At 38.7% G+C, this 23,286-nt stretch overlaps 1 protein-coding gene across 4 annotated transcripts in view; it reads right to left on the bottom strand.

The window, feature by feature from the left end:
- Positions 1–23,286, bottom strand: part of RNGTT (RNA guanylyltransferase and 5'-phosphatase) — a 193,437-nt gene that overhangs the window by 12,908 nt on the left and 157,243 nt on the right. For 3 of the 4 annotated variants that reach the window (XM_055713704.1, XM_055713706.1, XM_055713705.1), the window contains one exon: positions 21,230–21,296. The exons of the other annotated variant lie outside the window; for it this stretch is intronic. In XM_055713704.1, the coding sequence (XP_055569679.1) occupies positions 21,230–21,296 (67 nt within the window). The remainder of the gene's footprint in view (positions 1–21,229; positions 21,297–23,286) is intronic. 4 annotated transcript variants of the gene reach the window in all.

Genomic DNA, 23,286 nt, shown 5'->3' with positions numbered 1-23,286 from the left:
AATTGATAACCCTTGCCCAGGCATCCTAATCATCACAGGTATGTGGATTAAAGAAAAAAGATCCCTCTGTATACCTCCTGTAGAAACTGAGAAACCGAAGAATTCTGTGCTGAGGACTCATGAACCTGCCAGACTATCACTGCAATAAGTTCTTAAATGGAGTTATATTTAAAAAACAGCTCATGGAATTCTGACCCTCAGCATGTGCTAATGAAAGAGGAAGACACTTCAGTGGATTTGGGAACTGCAGTAAACACCCAGGCAGTAAGACAGCAGTAACGGAGCTCTCAAAGGAAGCATCAGTGTGAACTTACTGTACAAAGGACGTGTGTTTGGTGCAAAAAGAGCTTCACCAACTCATGAATTTCTAGGAGGTTGAGAACAATGCTTCACTGCAAGCACCTGCAGTAACTTTGTAGAGGCCAGAGACAGCCACCTTGGATTTGGCACACCAAGAATAACTGTGCCACTAATAATCCCTGGGGTCAGTACTGAAATTTGAGGGTGTTTGCCAAAGTATTAAAGAAAAACAGGCAGGTGAAAGCGAAGTAGTCAAATGCCACAACAGGCCGCAGAACTGTTCAGCAGATTATGCAAACACAAATAAGCAAAAAAAATCCTTTCAGTGAAGGACAAGGAATCCACAGGAGGTTTCTGAAAGAAGTGCCCCCCCTCCCCAGAATGTAAGCAACCGTACAGGAGGGGAAGACAGAGTAAGGGTATACAGTGCAAGTTGATAGAAAAAGCTGAAATCATAACACAGCTATGATTCCGGGAGGAAACATTGCACCTACAGCCTGACATATTTTGAGGACTGTATTTCTACTTGACATGAGCTAGCTTGTGAAAGCCAGTCTCATTTGTGTTTTATTCACTCAGAGTGCTTTTGCAAAAGGGAGCGAGCCCCAAACTGAGACCGCTGCATGCTAAGACACAAAGATCCAGGAGAAGAGAGTTATGCACCAACAGTAAAGAATATACTTCGAAAACACCACTTAGCTCATTCATAAATTATTAATTTCATAAGGCTTATTATTCTCAGTTTGCAAATGGGGAAACAGAGAGAGATGGTTTGTGGTCACACAACAGGGAAAGCATTTACCCCCCATTAGGTTCTCTCAACCCAATCTTAATTACCCCTCAGGTACTTACACTCATGCTACCAAGAAATCCTGTGACACTGGGCAGATGAGATCTCTTTAATAATTTATCAGTAGAAACCCAAACAAATCTTCCGGAAACAAAGAAATGCTATCACTGTTGTACAACCTTTGGCAATGCTATTTCTATACCTCAAAATAAATGAAAGATAACCTAGGCGACTGTGTCAGAACAGGATGAAGAGTCTTTCTGTCATTTTCTGCCTTTCACTTGTTGATGATGGCTCTCTTGACCAACGTTTGTGTTTATCACACACAGATTTTACAGTGTACTTTCTCATATGATGCTTTTTCATCTTTTCTTTGTGCTCAAGCCGTTGCTACTGTAGGAGTCTAAATTAATCTCATTTTATCTGTACTTCTTACACCCTGCAAGGGGTTCTGTTCCTTGCTGTCACACTGCTGGGGATGGGTTGCAGGGATATTCCCTGGGGCTGGGCTATCAGGAGCTTCCCAGAAGCCTTTCCATGTCATCTGAGGCAAAACTACTTTTATGAGTCAGATTGTATCTGATCGCTATTCATGAGGGCCCTGGATCTACAAACTCTTACCCTTCTGAGTTATATTCCTCCGAGCAGCTTCGTAAGATCAATTAGCCTGGGTTAGTGTTTATCAGGATCAGGCCCTAAACCTAATTCTGGTCCTTGCTTACCTAGCTTCTGAAATGTTCTTAGAAACCATGGCTTTATACTCTTTTAGAAAAATGCCAAATGATACCAGAATAAACAAAAAGAAATTTAAACTAGAATCCAAAGTAGCAGGTAATTGCAAGTGAGTCTTTTAAACCCACTTTTACTTCTAACAACACGCAGCTTTCAAATTACAGCCATTATGAATCATATTCTTTTCTTCTATTTAGATCCCAAACATCCAGTTTTATGCGCTTAAAGTTTTTTTCTCCATAAATCAAAATTCGCCACTGAGAACAACTGTGTTAACACTACAAGGAAATTTGTTTGCCGTGTTAAATTGAGCTTCAAAAACATGAATTGAACATACATTTGTGATCGCAAGTAATGCCTCTTCTTATATCCATTCAAAATGTTTACTTTATTACAGCTTATTATAAATGTACTGTCTAAAATGCAGCAGCATGACTGTTCAATTTCCAGGCCATAATTTTATGATAATCATATGTAATATATTCATGGTGCCTAACAAAGCCCAAAGTGGTTTGTTAGCAGCTCTGCTTTCCCCATGGTTCAAATTTCTTTGCCTCAGAACATTACTGAATAACAACATGAAGAAAGATATAATGAAAATTTTACTTTGTATTCTTCACTGGAGTAGGCAGACAAAGAAACATATAACACTGGAAGCTGCATATGGCATACTGACTTTATCAAATACTAGTATCTAAGTGATATGTAAATTATTAAACATGCTATGCAAGCATTATTAGAAAGGTGGGGGTAGGGAGCAAGATTATAAATTTATAAATGTTTTCAACATCGAGAAATCCTATTAGTACTTGAAAATATTGAGATTGTACAGAGAGAACGTGTGCATACACTGAGACCAGAACTGAGCAAACTTGCTTTTAAATCTCCTATATTTAACATGTGTGTCAGTTTTTGCCTAGGACATATTTACAAAAAGTAGTAAATCTTTCTTCTTCATACTTTCAGAGGCTATTCCTAGTTACGCATGAATCTGATATTAGAATATACCGAGGTTTACGGGACTTGTAGGAAATAAAAATTCAGACAATCCCCATCTGCTTCACTAGGTTGATGACAAACCATTCAGTCAAGACACCTATGAACCAAAGGGTCGAGTCAGAGAGGAGGGCTCAGTCTTGCTCGTCGTAGCATTTACAGGATCTGTGTAATAGGTAGTATTTGTAAAAGAGTGCGCCAGATTTTAAATCACGCAAGTCTCTTACAGCAGAGTGAAATCTTACTATTTAAAGAAAAAATTCAGGGTTTGTGGTTTTTTTTAATTTTAATTTTTACTTTTTAAAATTTATTTTTATTTTTTTATATGTATTTGTATTATATAGAAAAGCAAGAACTCTGAATTTTCAAATACAAGATGACAAAAAAAGTCAAACTACAATGATTAAGACTTTGCCATTTTGAGGGGGCACTCTTACACCTGATTGCTGAGATCGGAGTTCACAACCCTGCTAACTCAACCTTCGTTTTTGTAGCTAATGACATAGGATGAGTTTCAGGTGACTGCCAGAACCACTTAAGTGATGGAGCTGATAAATACCTCAATGAAACACTGCCACAATATAAAACACAAAGCCCTGAAGAGTCAAACAACAACAGCCACCAAATTTATCTACTCAGCAGTGCTATAACAATAAACTAAAGATGTGTTGGGGAAAAAAGCTGCAAATGGCCTATTAGAGATTTTTCATTGTGTTTTTTACCCTTCTAAGATTTCAATTAGAAGGGAAATAATTTTTTTTTTCCATTGCTGATAACACATCACAACAAAAAGATTAATGGCTGCTGACTTAAAGTAGACTTTCAAAAATTAGCCTTGATCAAAGCAACTCCTGCAGTGAAAGTCAGCTGCCCTAACTCACTTCTCAACTGCTTTCATGGCATCGAGCTGGCTTGAACTCCCTCCCCTGCTTGAATAGTTTGCCTTAAACTTCAAAGCCTAACTGTCTTTGAGGCTTAAATCATGGAAAGCTTTTTTCCTCCTTTTTTCAAAAGCAATTAAAGGCGTTCCATATAATTGGATCTATAAACTAAAATCTAAGCATGCAGGTCTTCTTGATCATTGTGGGGTTACAGAATGGAAGGAGCTAGATGGGGAAGTTAATCGTGGCTCAGACGCTGCAAATGGTTTCACGGTGCCTGCCAGCTGATGAGGTCAGTCCTCTGAAAGAAAGGTAAACAAGGGCTAATCCATCAATGGCACAAATTTGTCGGTAAATTAGGCTGGAGAGGGGATCTTACTGCTTTACCTTTCATTGCAAACCCCTCCTTCCTTTCCATTCCGTATTATTGATGAATCTGCAGAGTTGGGAAGCCAGATTTCCCAGGACACCACGGTAATGGATGTGGGGTGGGGCAGCAGACTGCAGTAATCATGAGGCAGAAGAATGGACAATATTCATGGACTTGGAAGAGTCACAACTGGCTTCAAAGGATTTTATGGATTTTGCCAGCTGTGGTCCAAGAAACCTATGAACTTCTTGATCTGTTTGGGCAGCAGTATTTCTAGACAAATCAATAAGGATTTTATCAGAGTTTCTGTTCTACTATCGACTAAGTCAGTTTACAATTTTGAACGCGGAGTGCTGACAACAGGAGATAATTAATGGTTTGATAGTTGGCCCTGCCAAAGCCCTGAAAGACAGGAAATTTAGGAAAGCATGCTGTACATGAGCACAATTCTCGTGGCTTTGCTCATACACTTCGTTATTGTATACTAGATCATTAACAAACGCAAGCAACAATATTTAGTCTTCATTGTTATTTCACAAAATTACTTTACTCAGCCTGCAAGAGTTAAGGCAAGCGAAGCCAAGAAAAGTCTCTTGAGTTTTCTAACCAGATGATTTCTCCAAAAAACCCTTCCCCATAAAGCTGTGGCCTGCAAAGACCTCTGCATGGGCTGATTCTTAAATTCTCCAGAACTCAGAGCCTAATTTGAGTGCTGTGCTCAAGTGCTACAGTTGTGTTTGAGCAGCCACCCTCCCCAGCCTGAGGCCCAGGATGGAAACAGCATTAGCTCTTCAACAAATACAGCTGGAAATGCTTGGTTTGCTCTTCGCATGATGTAACAGCATTACAAGTAACATCATACACCCATTCTAGAGCCAGCCAACATCACTACCAATTCCAGATAGGAAAGAAAAAATTCTTAAAGGCTCTTCTCTAGAACAGGCACCGCTGGAAAGAGATAAGAGAAAGAAAAACCAGGTCATGGCAATGGCAAGTCTGTAACCTGTTGCCCAATAATCTCAAAAGTGTATTCTTATATATATAACCAGGTTCATTAGCTTTAGATAGAAGAGTTTTATGTTCACAATTCTACAGCTGAAAAGCCCAAGGTAAAAGGGAGTTGATGTGCCAGGCAAGAGCACACACAGTGGGGAAATCCATGAACTGAAATGCAAAAGCCTTAGTTTGTAGTTTCCTGCTATAACTACTAGCACTAATTACTAATTACAGATTTTTTTCCTTAAAGTTTTGAATGAAATATTAACAAGCTAGTAATTAAGTAGTTCAGGGTCTGTTTGCTTTAGCATTAACTTCAGTATTTTAAGTCCAAAACCTCTGACTCACGGATTCATAAGCGTCCTTCTAAATTACTCAGAAATGTCCTTTGTTTTCCTTCTGTTGAAGTTAAGTTACTCTAAAACCTCTTTCTAAGCATTAATGGCATCCAAAATGTAACAGGTAGAAAGAAAATGTGATCATGCAGGAAAATACAGTAATTCTATCTTGCGTTATCGTGTAAAAGAACAAAACCATTCTTGTCTCTAGTTCTGGTTTTGCGTATTCCTTTACATTGCTTCTACTATAGACCAGCCTCTACCCTACATCCCACACAGGTTTCTTCCGAGGTTGAAGTTTGTGTATAGGAAATGCTACAACACTTAATTAATCTGCTCCTGCAATGGTCAGCAATCAAGCGTGGCTAACCATGACCCACTAATGAAATTAAGCAGAAGCTGCGTTGCACTTGTCTGTATTACTGTTAAATTACAACTGGGGAGGTTGACGTATGACACTACTCGGGCATTTTATTTCTTGTGTGGTGCAGCATTAAGATGCAGGCAATGGGCAGCTCCCCAGCGCAGTGAGGACCACGGGTGATACTAAACACCTCTGCAGGACGGGCTGAATCCTAGCAGACTGCGCAGCTGAATCAAGAAGCTTTACAGCACCATTTTGCTATAGCCTCATTCCCTCTTAAAAGCACTGTCAGGGTCTTGGCTGGCCCAGTGAAACAAAGCCTGTGGATGACCTCTGCAGAGCTCAGGTGAGAGAACTGTCCTCCAGCAGAACCTGGGTCTTTACTTCCCTTCTGTACCAATGCTGACTTCTCTGCTTCACGTACGAAAAACAGATTAAAAATTCACATCGGGGCCCGTACAGAATCCAGCACGGCATCTCATGAATCTACCAAATGAGAACATACTCAAATATTTTTTATTACAACACATTAAGCTAAAATCAATAGATTCATTTACTGAAACGGATTTAGTATTTCAGCTAATCAAGGGAAAGTAACATTTTTCTGAAAAGAAGTGACATTTCATTACAGCATTTGGTTGTAAAGTCACTGGCAGAAAATTTTCTGTATGCCAATTAAACAGTAACTCACTGAAGTTAGTAACATAAAAAGCAATATTGCATATTTACAGTTTCCTCCCCACTAAATGAAAACATCTACAGTTCTCAGCAATACAAATAAAGTGTCTGCACAATGGTTCTAACAATGCTGCCACATCTCTGATCTTTCCTTTTCAAATCTTTCTACATTATTTTCCCTAAAGATATAACATGCTATTTTCTCTACAATCAACCTTTTTTTCCTTTGGAGAGAAGCAGAAGTGGCATTTTGAAAACTTCAATTTGCCGAAATATAATAGCACCACTGAGCTCTGTTGTTCTTTACTTTTATTCTCACTTTCTGCTAGAAAGACAAAACTGCAGTGATTTTACTACTGTCAAACAAAAAGCAAATAAATAATTGTTTTGTTGACTATTATATAACACGATGCTGCATCACTATTATTCAACTGAGTTTTAGTATATACTTCTGTCTCAACTGCAAAATTTTACAAATACTATAATCACTCCGGAATACTGCCAAGCAGAGGTGTATATGACCCTTGCAGTGAAAACTGTGAAAGCCAACTTGATGAAAAAAAAAATCATTTAATTAAGTATTTCACTGTAAATCATGCAAACAGAAAACAAATTAAGAATGCAAACCCAAACAAACTTACCTGACTTACTGATTTACAGCTTAATTTCCCCCTAGGATTACTGCTTTCTAGGTATCAAAGGCATTCTTCTAATCATACAGGTGCTATTTATCACTTCCTTGTGTAGGAGATAAGCATCCTTCTACTTTTACTAATATGAAAACTCATCTTTTTGCCTACAGGCCAGCCTTTCATGGGCACAATCTAGTTTAATTCTACCTCCTTTCCTATTTGCTAACCTTCTCTAAGAGCCACCGACTCTCATCAGAGGTCTAACAGAGCCTAAGCTTGCAGGATTTATCTGGTTTTACAGATTATATTTAAGGATAGAAACGGTGGAAAAAATGGATTTCTGAAAAATCTATTAGCCGTAGCTGAAGTGACATTTAAGGCACAATGCTTGTCTGTGGGGAATACTATACTGTAAATGCTCACTTGCAGTTAAAACAGCTGCACAATACCAATTTGGGTTTACTCCAGCCTTTAATCTCATAATTGGAAAAGTCCCAGAGAGACAGGCAAGATGAGTATTTGCACCATTACTTTAGGTACTTAAAATTTAGGAGCTAGTTTCGGCATGTAATCCACTGAGAGACACTGGCACCTCTAGAAGCAATTTAGAAGACCCAGCAAGGCAACTGTCAGGCGCTTTTCTTAGAGGTTCCCAGATTCACCCTTGGATTCAGCTGTTTCCCACAGGGAGCCTGTGGGGTACAGGGTGGCTGAAATTAGTTCATGTGACTATCCTCCTTTATAGGTATTATAATTAGACAGGATATTATCCACAACCCGTTTTCCTTTGTAAGCTAGTATCCTGCATAATTATCTCATTCGATATTTCTTCCACCTTCTGTGTTATTGTTTGCAGGCCTATTCTTTTTCATTTATCTAAATTTAATCTGCATTTGCCTTTTACTAGTCCTAGAGCAGCACGGTACCTCTCAATACAGTAATTTTTGCCATCAACTGGTTTTCTCCAATCTTATCAGTATCTGACATTTAAAATATTTCTCATTCATGATGTTCACTATGTGTTTTATATATACTATAAAGAAAGGTCTATGAAACAATTTCCTAGTCAAAGAATTTCCCTGTTACACCATCTCTCACCCTTTTCAACTTCAACATCTTGATTTATTCATGTGCAATTTATTTTAAAGACATTATAATCTGCATTTCGCAAAGGTACTACAAGTTCAAGCTCATTTATCAAGTTCAACCTCATTTGTTCAGTTTATACTCAAAATAACTCACCTCTAAAAAGCTTAACAAATTTAGATATACTCTGTCTGTAAACTGTTCAAAACAACAATTTGCTTTCTTTTCCCCCCTCCAGCCTGATCGTGACTGACCTTCTCATGATAGTTCAAAACAATAAACAATTAAAAAAAGACCTAAAGGACTGAATACCTTTTGCTGTCTCATCTGATCAGAAAAAAATCCTAATAGGGCCTGTTTTTTATAATTCTTTTTAGAAACTAGTTTTTGTATCTACTTTTTCTCTTTGTCTGTTGCCCGTTCTACAGCTTTTACTTCACTTGCTTGCAGTACCAACAGTAGTCTCTAATGCAGAAAGATAAAATGAAGAACTTAGTATAAAAATCAGAACAGATTAATTAAGAACAATTATGATAACAAATATGACATGAAAAGAATAATTTCTGAAGGAAACAATAAGCACACAAATTTAGGACACTACTTTCTCCGAGAAGACAATTATCTACAAAAAGTTTTCTAAATTGCCTAAAACTCGTGAGAAGCTTGAGCACACTGCTATACTGTTTGAGTATTGTACTACAGTCAAAAGAAAATGGAAATGCAGTTGCATTTATGGAAAGTAAGCATGGGCTTGTCTACATCAAAGGAAAAAACAGTCCCTGCTGCAACTCAGTCAAGCACAGGAGCCAGCCCCATAAACAGCTGTTGTCGTCAAGGTATCTTCAATTACTCAGAACAAATTGCACTCTCTCTGTGCAGAAGCACACCCAAACCAGGTTTGACAATGCAGTTATAACACAGGAACAGCTGCAGCAACAAATTACCATGTTCAAGAGCTTAAAATCATCATGGACAAATCATCCTCTTCTGCAAGATGATTTTTGTAAAACATAAGAAAGCAAAACAAAAGATGGTGCCAACCCCAATCACCCACGTACGGGAGCCAGAACACTGTCAAACACTCAAGCCTGGGAAAGAACAATGTGACAAAGAGGATGAGCACAATAGCAAAGCACAACTTGCACTACAGCACGAGAAATTTGGCAGCTTTACAATGACCTGATCAGTTATTCCACTGTGACAAGTATAAGGGCTCAAGGCAATGCAGATGAGAAATATCTGCAATATCTATGCTCATTTATTGCTAAAACAAACCTCTCATTCCCAGTCATCTTTCTCAGCAATTTTTAGTTGGTAGTGAGCAATAACTTTATGGTTCAGAGACACAACTTAACCCTTTCGTTTTGCCATCTCTTCAGTACAGAAAAAAACTATCTATCTACTAATGTGTTATTTTAATGAGACATAATCGGCATGTCCTAATGCTCGCATTTATGTGGTATGTTTTCATACCACCAGGCATAGGAAAGACACTGTAAGCACAATCTGCTTATCACTTTGAAAATCCAGTTTTCTGTATGACTGTGCTTCTCAGAATAGTATCTGTATGGGGTCAACAGTAAATATTTGGAAAATTATCGAGGAAGGTAAGAAAGGAAATTAATTCAAGAAGGAATGCTGAGACAAAAAAATAAAATTATGAAAACGAAAGTCTGATGGCACATATATTAGCTGCTGCTGGTTTCAAATCTCATTATTTATAAAATTAAATGAAACCGGAAGCTCCACATCAACCATCCCCAATGCATTAAAAAATTGCTGGTTGCCTTAATCTCACAGGTGAGATGACAAAGTCATGACAAAAGTACTCCAACAAAAAAACTGAAAAAGAAAATATGAATGGTCTTCGGGATTAATTTTGGAGGCTTTTCCTAAGAGTCAGTGTTGCTGCTGGAACAGCGGTCACAGACAAGACTGGAAGAGAAGGGAAGGTATGAATGTTAGCATGACCACGACTTCCCAGCATATACACAAGCTTTGTCTCTACAGTACTCAGATGTCCTGTGCTGTATGCTGCTATGCACTCGTCTTCCCTTGCTAACACCCATTATGCACAACATTTACACCCCATTTTGTACATTTACAACGTCTTCTCAGTGGGTTTACATCCAACAGCTAGCCACTGGCTACTCTTCTTCCAGCTTGTTACTCTTGAGTTTTGCTACGAATCTAGCCAGTGCTGACACTTCCAATTTCTTTTCTTGCTACAATTCTTACAAAAATTAGTTATATGGTTCTGAATAATCTATAAACCTCTGAAGTTTTAGAGACATTCCTGAGAACACCAGCTTCTCTCAGTTCCAGTTATGCTCACAGATTTTTAGTTTAAGACACTTTATTCTCAAATATACACCACACACTCCATTAAGAATACTGTGTCATCCCATGAAAATAGCTGCAGAATGACTTCAAAGGAAAAAAAAATCCTTTCTTCTTCTAAATAAACATTTTAGTGAAGAAAACACAGCATATTCTCTGAAAGAGACCCACAGGATCTCTGGAAGGTAATGCAATACTACCTCTTAAAGGAAAAAAAGATGCATCTTTTTGTATTTTTGATATTATGAGAAAACTAGCCACTTACAAAGGTAAACATTTAACAAGAAAAACCCAAGATACTAAGAATGGAAGAACTGAAAGCCTTGTATAATGCAAGTTATGGTTGCAGCCATAGGAAAAGATAAGGAGGAAGAATTGACTGGTATACTCTATGTTAATATTATGGACTGAAATTAAGCTCTATTCAATCAGTAACAGTGGAGACTCAGCAATACCAAACTGTATAATTTCCTAATAAACACAACAAATGATGCAGTTTTACATATCCTTAAGAAGTAGTTACATTTCACAAAGGTGACTGCCCGTACTCTAGAATGTCACAGACCCTGAAAAATTCAGGCTAGAAGGGACGTCCAGCCATCACCCAACCCCACCTTCAGCTCTAGGCTGGGTTAACTTAACGGGTGAGTCAGGTTGCTCAGGGCCTTTTCCAGTTAAATTTTGAAAATCTCCAATGACAGAGATTTTACAGCCTCTCCAGGCAGCGGGCTGCCATGCCCAACTGATCTCACCGTGATTTTTTTTTTCCATAAATCCCTCTTCCCCTTCCCCAAGCATCTCTGAGAAGTGTCTGGCACTCTTTCTTCTGCAATCTTACTTCAGGTGGTGGAAGATTGCAATTAGTCCCCCTTCTTCCCTTCTCTTCTAAACAAACCCAGTTTCTTCAGCCTCTGCTCATACGCCACTTGCTCTACTCTGTCATGACCCCCGCAGGAATTGCTCCAGCGGGGTGAATTCTCCTGCACCAGGGAGTCCAGAACAGCGCACCGTTACTCCAGATGCATGTCACAAATGCTTCAGCAGAGAACACCGACTTTCCTTGACCTGCTGGCTATGCTCTACCTAACACAACCCAGGGTATGGTTGGCCTTTACCAATGCAAGGGCACATAGCTGGCTCGTGTTCAACTTGTTGCCACCGAGACCCTCAGGTGCTTTTCTGCAGAGCTGCTGTGCAGCCAGTTAAGGCTCTGGCTTGCTCTGTCCCTGATACACAACCCTGCATCTGCTTCTCTTGGATTTCACAAGGTTCTTTTGTAAGCCCTTGTTTTTCTAAGCTTTTTGAAAATGAGGTAGTATCATACCAATTTTCTATTGTTAGGATGTATTTGTATTCCAAAGCCCAGGAGATGGAAGGCTTAAGAAACTGCAATCTGTTCATTTTTACAATACTCATTAAAAGCATCTGAAGACTTTTTTTCTTAAACAGTTAATACAGAAGTAAATAGAAAACTAAAAAAAAAACCAAACAAAACAACCACCACCACCAATAAATTAATATCTACAATCAATTAGCTATTATTTTAACCTTTCCAGAAGGCTTAATTTACCCTATGCTTAGCAAGAACAAACTGGATTGATTTAAAAAAAAAACAACAAACTGCTGGGAGTTGAAATAACAAAAGCTGCCCCGCCCCTGCCCCCCCTTCCCAATCATGGTCCAAAACCCAGCACCAATTATTTTATCTTACTGGCAGCAACAACAGAAAACTGCAGAGGTAATCTTCCTAATTCTGTGCACTTCTATGGAAAACCACATGCTTTACAAAGAACAAATTTTTAAACTGAATTCATAAGTGTAATCATGACAAAAAGCAAAATGAGGACTGATCCATGAGAACAGAGTGAATTTATAAATTATAGCTCATTAACATTTTGTTCTCAGGGGCAGAAATTGTGACAGCATACAAAATCACTGCTTCAGTTTTTGTAGTGCTCATGCAGATTTTCTAGGTTGGTTTTTTTTTTTCCTGTTTACATCACCAGTTCCAAGGCTAGATCATTTTTATTAATTTTTAGTATTTTTTTCCCTCTCAATGTGTCTATAGAGAATAAATATGCCAAGTGTATGGTGGCATTTACTATAATATAAATGCACACATGAAATATATTACTATTTATTTATACTACTGGTGTCTTAACATTCCCAGGCAGGACTGAGGGCTCTAACGTTCCAGGGACTATACAAACACACAGGCAGTCAGGACCCCCTTGCCCTTACAAGTCAGTAATTGCTTTTGAGAAAAGCTGCAGCAAAGAATGCCAAGATGTAGAGAAATGAAAGGAAGTCAAGAGATAAAGAATTAAGCCATATGCTTTTTTTCTTCCCCAACTAATTCTCAAAAGTAATGGTTCAAAGGTATCCTGTCTTCAAAATGAGCAAAATTTGCTGCCTTTAACAAACATGTAACTTAGGAATGAGCAGTGGGTGATTTCTTGCTAGCACCTTACAACATTTTCTAACTTGCAGTTTGTTCTGTAAATTCTCTCTAGCACCTCACTCATCTTGTTTACAAGATACAAACTGCGTGGGCAGGGCAGTTTTTTACCTCTCAAGAGTTCCTGTACTGCTGTCACGAATTCAGAATTTTGTTTTTTAGTATTTTCAGATTATTGTCCTTGTTTCAGCTGGGACAGAGTTAATTTTCTTCTTAGTAGTTAGTACAGTGCTGTGTTCTGCCTGTGATGTGAGAACGATGTCGCTGTCGATAGGACACGGATGGTTTTAGTTGTTGCTGGGTGATGTTTATACTAAGTCAAGGGCTTTTCAGTTCCTTGGGCCCTGCCAGCCAGAGGGCTGGGGGGGCACAGAAAATTGGGAGGGGACACAGCCAGGACGGGTGACCCAAGCTAGCCAGAGACGTATTCCATGCCATGTGACACCACGCTGAGTATATAAGCTGGGGGAAGAAGAAGGAAGGGGGGGACGTTTGGCATTATGGCGTTTGTCTTCCCGAGTAACCGTTACGTGTGATGGAGCCCGGCTCTCCTGGGGACGGCTGAGCACCTGCCTGCCCATGGGCAGTGCCGAATGAATTCCTTGTTCTACTTTGCTTGTGTGCGCGGCTTTTGCTTTACATATTAAATTGTTCTTACCTCAACCCTTGAGTTTTACATTCCTTTCCGACTCTCCTCCCCATCCCTCTGGGTGAGGGGGAGTGAGCGAGCGGCTGCGCGGTGCTTGGCTGCTGGCTGGGGTTAAACCACGACAGACACAAAGTCAAAGAAAGGCACCTTGAACTTGGGACAGAACATTTCGAGATGTGTAACCACTCCAGGTCCTGTCAGGTTCACTTCAAGTCCTAGGCTGCGCCCCTGAAAACCCTCTCGCTGCTGAAAATTAACTTATTTTTAATGCAAAACCTTCCTGCATCCCTGAGGAAGGCCAACACAGCCCGTAACCCTACGCCAGCTAACTTTTCATACATCCCATATCATACAAGCACCCTGAACATAAAAACTAAGATGTTGAATTTGACTCAGTCCTCCATGTGAAATCAGTGCCCAAGGAAGGAAGGAATGGAAAAGGAGGACAGGTTCAGGCACCAGAAGGCATTACCTCAGCATGGTATGGCTTCCCATGAGGAGACTGTACATTGTCATCTTGTAACAATAAAAATAAGGAACAAAGCTTAAATTCCTACTCTACTGAGAAATTTATTTGGAAAGATTACCTAGCAATCAGTCCTACTTTTTAAGTGTTGGTGCTAAAACTGTTTGCATGTGCTGATTTCTGCGTGACGCACTAATACAGGTGGTTTTCACAAAAAGACGGAGTAAGAAAAAGAGAAGGATGTCCTTATGCAGCTTCTCAACAGCCCAATACTAGCCATTCCAGTGATGCCCAGTGCAGCTTCCACATCTACCAAGAGGATATGAAAATCCTGCTGTAACATCCCACAAAACTCTCGAACATTAGAGCCACCCACCAGTTCTGTTTGAGGATGGTTAACAAGAATAAGTATATATTGTGAATGTTGATTACTTTATCCTAAGGATGGAGTTAGAACTTCAGAGAGGTAGAATATTATGCAGCTTTCTCCTCAGTCTGTGTGTTTTAATTCAGAGTGACTGTGTTTAATGAAACATAGGAACCCAGATTATCTGAGTATACCTCCTCCTTTCACAGCTATCACATCATGTAATTATCACATCCCTTCTCAACATTGTAAAGGTGTTTTTTTTTCCTAGTGGAAGTATAATTCCAGATCTGTAGCACTCAAAAGTATTCTTCAGCTTTCAGAATAAAATTATTTCTGTTCAGCATAACCCATTTGTTCTCCTATCATTACTTTCCTAGTTTAAAATAATCTCCCCTTCTTCCCCTCACCACCTGTGTTAACTCTGCTAATATGAAGATGAAAGAATCCTTCTCTGACACTATCTTACTAAGCTAACCAAGCAAGTTACTACTATTTTTCTTTAATTTGACAGGCCTCTGTTCAGCTCAGTGGTATCTCTTTCAGTTTGAAATCATTTGTCTTCAACGTGAACAACCAGAATCAAACACCTACAGATAAATCTGTATTTCCTTTTTCTCAGGAACATCTCGCTCCAGAGATTCTAGGGCTGTATTTGTCGTCATCTTCAAGCTGAAGGCATGATACCCTTCTGTTTTAGTCTATGGCATTTCACATCGCATAAGATACAGTAACAGCACAAAATAATAAGAAAGGGAGATAGGCAACAGAAACAAAACCCAGATTATGACTTCACCATGTGATAAAAAAGAAGCCTTTTCCTGCTGTGGTAGTGAATGCAAACATCTCTCGGTGTGTATGAAAGTCCAGTAAGCAAAGCATCAAATAATTAGGGCATCAGCATACTCCTACTGGCTGTCAACAGGCATAAAGGGAAAACTTTTACACCTATTTTCCTAAAAGACTGTACAGACCACGCTGTCATTGCGGAGCTCTGTAAGGACAGCAACTGAGTGTATGGCGAAAGTTGTACTGATTCACCTCCTAGATCTGAAGTAAGTCTGAAGAGCTGTACCCTAACAAGGCGCTCTGTATCTGTCCTCTGTGACTAGACAGTGGCAGTCCACCCAGGTTTGGCATCACTAATTGGTAGTAGAAGTCACTGCCGCTCAGGGAGGAAAACCATGCCAGCTTCAGCTAAGAAATCAGCAGCTTATCCTAGCTTAAGAAACAAGCTCTTGGAAGCAGCAAGTTCACCAATTCATTCCTTTTCCCTCTTCTTTCAGGAGAAGATTGTTCAGCAAATTGTGGCCAATCACTTCAGTAATCACCTACAGATACTGCTCGTTTGATACTGCTGAAGAAGTCATGAATTAGGTCTAGCCTGGTTCTCAGACATCGGCTGAGCCTCAGTGTCTGGACAAAGGTAACAGAGCTGTGTTGAAGATGGTTCAGCTCTTGGGAATTCTCTGAGGTGCTGCAAAGCTGCCTGCAGAAGTAAAGGTGGATGTATGTGTATCTGGAGGGTCTACTGGTTTTGATGTGATATTACCGGAAAAATTATTCTGGGGTGATTACCTGCTGTAAGGCCTCTCTCTGGCAGAACTCCACTATGCTTCATGTTTTAAGTTAAAAGTGAATTTGCCAAGGGAAAATGAGGCAGTTGGGCAAATAATAGCTTAGACCCAAACTGCATTCCCGGAGTGTAGGTGGTACGTTTAGCTTCTCAGCAATCAGCAATACTGTTCTCAAGTTTAACAAAATCATAGATAATGGTTACTGAGCTGCGGGCCAGAGCAGAGAGCTTGATTTCTTGCTAGTCCTTGACAGCAAGGCTGCTGTAACTACAGCAGCAAGTTGCCCAGAAGCAAAATTAAAACTTTCAGAATCTTTCCACTGGGCTCCTACCATAGAAACAAAATACTAAGAACACATCACTATTTCCAAAATACTCTTTTCACCATAACTGTCCTCATATTCTATTAAATCAAACAATTCTATCTTGAACAAAGTAGTATTTATTATGAAACTTTTTAATAACTACTCTTAAAATACTAAAAATAAAATAGCAGTAATTAATCTTTATTTAAATGGTAATTTAATGTGTTAAGAGCCCAAAATGAAACTAGTCATTAGCTCAATAGTAAAGACTGCCAGAAGCTTCATTACCGATTAATAATGGAGAACAGAGTGTACTGAACACTTTCCCCTAATCCCAGAAGCAACTAGGAACTGAACTGCAAAAACTTACCATCTTAATAAATTGATTAAACAATATAATTTTCTTTATAGTTATAATTACTGGATATAGCGTTGCTAAGTTTTCTTTCTAATCTACATTGATCAAATCTCTATTTTAAAAACGTGTCATATATGTCATCAAGACTCCTTGCTCTGTAAACAGGTTAAACTGTAACATACCCTTCCATCAGGTGACTATTACGTATGCTGGGACAATGGATGTAGTTACTTCCAGTAAACACAAAATTTCTATGATAAAGATTTTGCCTTAATAGCTGCATTTTACTAAAAGAATACTAACAATAACTTAATGTAGATAGATTTAAGAAAGTTTGCCAGTTAATTACAGCTGATGTCAATGCTCTATCTTGCCGATCAAGATTGTCACTTATAGAAACCTTTCTTGTTTCATCCAGTTTCCAAGAGATATTTAATAAATACAACCACTTAAGAGCCAAAGAAAGCTGCAAATCACTGAATTGCTCTGAAGTTCTTTGAATGAATGCAGAAGTATATGACAGTAACTACTACTACCACTAGCACCGCTACTTAAATGGGAAAAAAAACCCAAACATAAACATTTATGGTGAAACTGTTCTACAACACCTTTGAACAGACACTAGAATTAAGCAATAATTTAGAATAATTTCATTTAGAAACAAAATAGAATTATTAAGAGAAACTACTCTCTGTGAAATTGATTCCTTCAATATAATCTTAAAGAATAGTCCCCTGGAAATACAATGAGAATTCATTGCCACAGAGAATTTGACTTTCAAATCATTAATTCATTTAATACTCTCAGCACCTGAAACAGCCATCGTTTTTATAACCCACTGAACTCACTGAAACTTAGTGAATATTACCCTAGAAAAAAGCAGTCACAAACACTATACAATAACTGAAAAGTTCTGTACCATGAACTCTGTTCAAAGTAGCAATACACAAAATCTATGAACTGGTACATTATTGGAAAAGAAAAGTCCTAGGCAGATTCCTCTAGCCAGGAAAACACTTCTTTCCCCACTTCTTCCAATTTATCTGCTATCAGATACAGGATTCGAAACCTTGAGGACTGAATGCTTCACTCTTTTTTTTTTTTCCTTTTCTATAATGAAATAGAGAGATCAAACATTTATGAAGTACTACCACTGACACTACTGAAAGCAAGTCAGGAGGAAGATCAGGTAATTTCGGTTAATCTTACGAGTTCATCTATGTCTCAGAAACATTATAAATATTAATAAGTATTAATGAATTATTGATAGGAGAAAGACAGACACAGAAAAAATCATCCTAGAAGAGATGTTAGTATTTCAAACTCTTCTCCCAGACTTGCTAGCTATAGCCTTCATCATCAAAGACACTGGTGCAATTATCTCCTGCAAAGTTCTGGAAAAATCAAACTTGTTTACTTTTGGGAAGGGATACTTTGATAAGGAGTTTCTCTCTTTGCAGTTTTGTAAATGCACATAAATTATAACATGAATTTATGAGTACTAGCATGGCAGTTTATATGTTTACTATGAATATTTCAAAGGCCTGGTAACACTCCTATTTGTCCAACTGAAAGTGCACTAAAATGCATTGGAAGTAGTGCTGTATAACAATGCTTCACTTTCAAGTCATAAATCTACACTGACGGAGGAGCGTAGTGGTTTGGGGCATTCCATAATGCAAGAAATGCCGTATCTTAACGGAATACATGATACTTGGGATGTTTGCAAATGAACACGGGTGGGTAATTTATATAATGAGAGAGACCAATCCATCACACAGTGAGCAAAAGTGTATCTGAACTAAAAGGTTACAAAGACTCTGCCTTATAGATATTCCAGGACCAAATGCGGCTCACAGGTCTTTAACTGGGGGAATCATTAGCAACCACGTATGAAAGATCTGAAGAACTGCCGGGGGAAGAAGGAAAGAAACTTGTGTCAATAGCTGCAAAAGACCACTGTACATCTCCAGAATACATACATTTCTTTTCGCAGCACCAACGCTCAATCATTTTTGGTGCTGAGGATCTCGATGGAGTTGCAACCTTATCACTCTACACCAGGCCCTCCTGCTCTCATGCTGCCAACATCCTTCTAGAATCTCCAAGCAATCATATGGGAGCCTCAATTAAAAAAACATTGTTTTTGTTAACTGTATGCCATTTCCCAGTTGCAGCTAATAATACAAGCCACAGAAGAGATGACCCTGAGACAAATTAGCTTGCTACTTCAGGATTACCTTTAGCATCTGAAACAAAGCAAAGCAACGGTGTGCAAATGTATGCCCATATATGCCTATAGCTTCAAAAATAAAAGTTACGTTTTACGGAGTACAGCTTGTGGAATTAGCTTACTCAAACCTGTCCACGTAATGTACAGTAATTTAGTGGGTAATAAGCTTTGTTTTTCCTAGGTAGTAACTGAAAGTTATTTTGAATATCCACAATACCTACTCTGTGGCAAGCACGACACTTAGGATGAAACTACACCAGCAATATACCAGAAAGTCTAATATTAACCTACTCTAAACTAATATGTCAGACATTTATCAAGCACTGTACCATTTGTAATACAAAAACAGCAAAGAGAAAGCATTATAGTGCTCATGTCTTGAATATTGAGCCATTCCTTACCTTAAAAAAGGCAACAGTAGAAATACATAAGGGTACGAAGAATAAAAACAGTGTTGATTGGAGATACTGAATGGTTGGTTACAGGGAACAATTAAATAGTTTAAAGTTTTGTAGCTGGGAAGATGCAAGATTGGGGTAATGTGGAAGAGAAGATAAAGTCAGGAATGACTGCTCACCATTCTTCCTGACATAAGGTCTAGGTTGAATCAAAATGAATTATTAGGCAGTAAGTTTAAAAGAAATAAAATACCTTAACTCACAGAGACAGTGTGGCTTTGTATGCTGAAAATTTAGTGGAAAATCCCTTAGGCACATTGAAGGAGGAAGGTCCATCTAAGTCTACTAAGAACCAGGATGCAAATACAACTTTTCCAGCAGAAAAGGCCCTGCATGCAAATTGCAGGGAACTGGCTGCGTACTTATAGTTATCCTGTTTTTTCACTGTTTCCCTAAGCATTTGCCCGTGATACGATACTTAGTCCTGCAGCCTGACTCTGTGCAGCATCTGCTTTGCAGCTGTCCTGTGAGCAGAAGGCCCTCTGCCTGACTGCAAGCGATGGGAGTACCACTGCCGACCGCAGATGGCTGAAAATGAGTGCAGCGTACACCTCCTCTCTCCCAAATCCACCTAGTGACCTTACAAACTCTCCCCAGCCATAGGGAAAACTTCTGCATTTTGCTGTTTATTATTAGAAATGGATGGGGCAGTTAAGGGTGAGACTGGGGCCTCATTTGGAAAGGGAGAACAGTATGGAAGAACTTCTATAAAGCATTTAAACAAGCGCTATTCCGAAATTATCACCAAAACCACACAAGCTTATTTGTGATGAAACTACTGGCAAGATGTTTCATGCAAGAAACATTTAAATTGTTTGATTATTAGCCAAACTGAATAATACACATATAGGAACTGGGGAGACGACAGAAAAGGGAGAGGGAAGATAAAAAGCATTTATCTGTTATTTTCAAGTAATTTTAAAACAATACTAAGGTTTAAGCTATAAAAAACAGGTATTTACTAGATATAGTTGGGAATGCTGTTCTTTCCTAATGTAATTAGGGATGTGGCAAAGGAACACATCTGAGTTTTGGAAATTAAGTTTCATTTTGATGTAAAACAAAACAAAGGCTTTTAACACACTGAGAGGCACAAGTGTGTGCACACAATGGAGGGACCAATGCTGCCAAGAGTGCAGAAAGTCATTACAGGTATCATCTGGGGCAGGGGAACATTTCAGCACTCTGAAATGGATACCCCATTTCCACATCCCAGCATAATGACTAACATGTTGATGCCTCCCTCTCCTTGCCCTAAGAAAAATCCTAACGAAACCCATCAAAATCAGTCCATATATTCTTGTAAAATGTTTTTGTTCGTAAGTGACATGACAGTAACTAATTAGCAACTGGCAAGTAGAAATGTGAAATTATTATAGTTTGACTGAAGGAAAAGAAACAGTAAGTCATAAACCACAAATGATTTTCCAGCAATTGTATGAGTCTTTCATAATAAATCTATCCATACCGGGAAAACAATCTGTGCTTTTTACTGCAGTGTCTTCCCTCTCAAGGATCACTAAAGAATTACAGAGTTCCAAAAGTGGCTTTGTTTTGAAATGTCTCTGACAAGGTAACCTAAAAAAAAAGACCCCACCCCAAACATTTTCCTTCCAATAATTAACCCAGAGTAAAAATTAATCAAAAGGATAAAAAACCCTAAACTTCTTTGGCAAGTACACAGATGTAACTAGAAGAAAACCCAGAATATGGTAAACATCACCAAAGTAGCACTATTTCCCATAATTTTTCCTGAAGCTATATTGATAACTTGGATTTCTCTAAGACAAGACTTAAATGATACAGAAGTGAAATAATTTAAATAGCCACCTCCCCCCCTAGCTTATTAATCGTACCTTAATTTGTGCAAAAGGTCTGTCAAAGTTTCCAACATAAAGAAGACCAACATTCTGGGTGAGTAGCCTAAAAAAATGAAAAAAATCTTTTAAGATATCACTTTACATCCATAAGGTTTTTTTTGCATCTCCAGTAGTTGTTACTGAACCCTAGCAGGGTAACAAGCTTCATCACAATAGCAAGAGCTACCTCTGCAAATCTGATTCTAGTTGAACTACCACAAAAAAGGCAAGACGTGCATTAAAGATGTATGCACACCGGTAACTTGTGTTTATGGTACAAACAGCTTTTCAACAAAATCATTTCACAGGCTTCTTTGTGACGGCTGTCACTCAGTAACATGGAAGAACAGCAGGCAGGTGCCTCTTCTATTAGAGACAAAGGGGCAGCACCAGAAAAGTCTAGTAAACACACATTCAGAGCAGCAGGCCTCAGTTAAAATAGACCAGGGCAAATAAAAATACGCACAGTAATACAAAAGTGACATCACAAGTAGAAAAATAACAAAGAATCTCTGCAATACTGTCTAATGGCTTCCTATATAAAAAGAACCCCAGATGCAGTTAGTGCCTGCTATTCTCTTCAACTCTTTATATAAAGTTGCTGCGTCCACCACCAAGATCCAGAGGGACAGCAGGTAAGTTGACTCAAGCGACTGACTGTCGGTACGTCTGGAAAAGGGTTAGTCTGAGCTCTGCAGATCCCGTGCAAGTCAATGCTATTACTACGCAAGCTCCAAATCCCAGAGGAGCATTAGGGTGAACGGACAGGCAAGAACATCTCTGGCCAGTAACAAGGGTAGGAGAGCGCTGTGCTGTTCAGACTGGACAACCACAACGTTCTGGCTAAGCACAGGCATAGCGGTCATTCCCTCTAGTTTAGAGACTCCAGAAGTGTCACACTGAAGTACAGGCACCCCATAATAAGGAGAACTTTGACAAACCCTTGAAAGGGTTTCTGTTTTGATTAAAAGGGACATTCAAACCCCATCATACTGTTCAGTAGCTCCAAGTTTTCATTAAGCATTTGCTATTTTATATTTCCTTCAATTTTACATCCCATTCCCTTTAGTAATATGGCCTCAAATATGAATTAAATTAAATAACCAGAAATAAGTATGAAGGTAGGGATCATGCTGCTTAAGACTGACACTAAGGTGTCTCTTTCTTATGTTTTTAAGCATATATATAACTTTTATTTCATACTGAGTTACGTATTTTTTTTCTACATACAAACCAGCTTTAACTTTTAACTCATTTCTCACCATCGCCAGGCCTGTTTTCGTAAACAAAACAGAAACTAAGATGGCAGTAAATCGTTTTAACCCCACAGAATGTACACATCTTCGTATGATTTTGATTCTTTCCATTTCTGACAGCAATATGATATATATGACCATAAACGGGTTCACCAACAGTGGGAACTGGCGGAACACAGCAAAATCACAACATCGAAACATTCACATATATAAAACGGTTAAGTAAGAAGTGGTGTGGAACAGTATATTGTCATCAAAGAATCCTTCTGTAATTAGATACGGTCTGCAAAAATTTCCTGGGCATTGACAGAAATACCCAAATGAAGGGAAGACTAGTAAGGATCAGAGCACTTCCGTCACAGTATGGACAGGCAGCTGCCTTCCTCCCCTTGCCCATCCATAGTCCGGACTCCATCGGGAAGATCAGTACTGTTTCGCAATGGTTCTGCAGTATATGGAAGTCATGCTGACCATATCACACTCATTTTCAGTCACAATAAGTCAAATTTATTCAGAACTCAGGCGTCTGCAGTTGGAAAAGCCAGCATATTGATCAAACCTCCTCCTAGGATTATAAAGCAAACCTGGAAAACATTTAAGGGTTTTCTAAATGAAAAGAAACACAAGTAATTAGCAAAAAAAGGTTAAAAGAGAATCTGTAAAAAGAATTCAGGGTATGTCACAATATTTATGAGGGGCACCTTAAAGGAAAAATGTATTCTTAAAAAGAACTGCACGCAATTATTGTAAGGCCAAAAAGGAAAAAAAAAATAAAAAATCCACTAACTGCATTTCTAG

Source organism: Falco cherrug, chromosome 6, assembly GCF_023634085.1.
Source record: "Falco cherrug isolate bFalChe1 chromosome 6, bFalChe1.pri, whole genome shotgun sequence".
Lineage (NCBI taxonomy): Eukaryota > Metazoa > Chordata > Aves > Falconiformes > Falconidae > Falco > Falco cherrug.
This window is presented reverse-complemented; position numbering and strand designations above follow the sequence as displayed.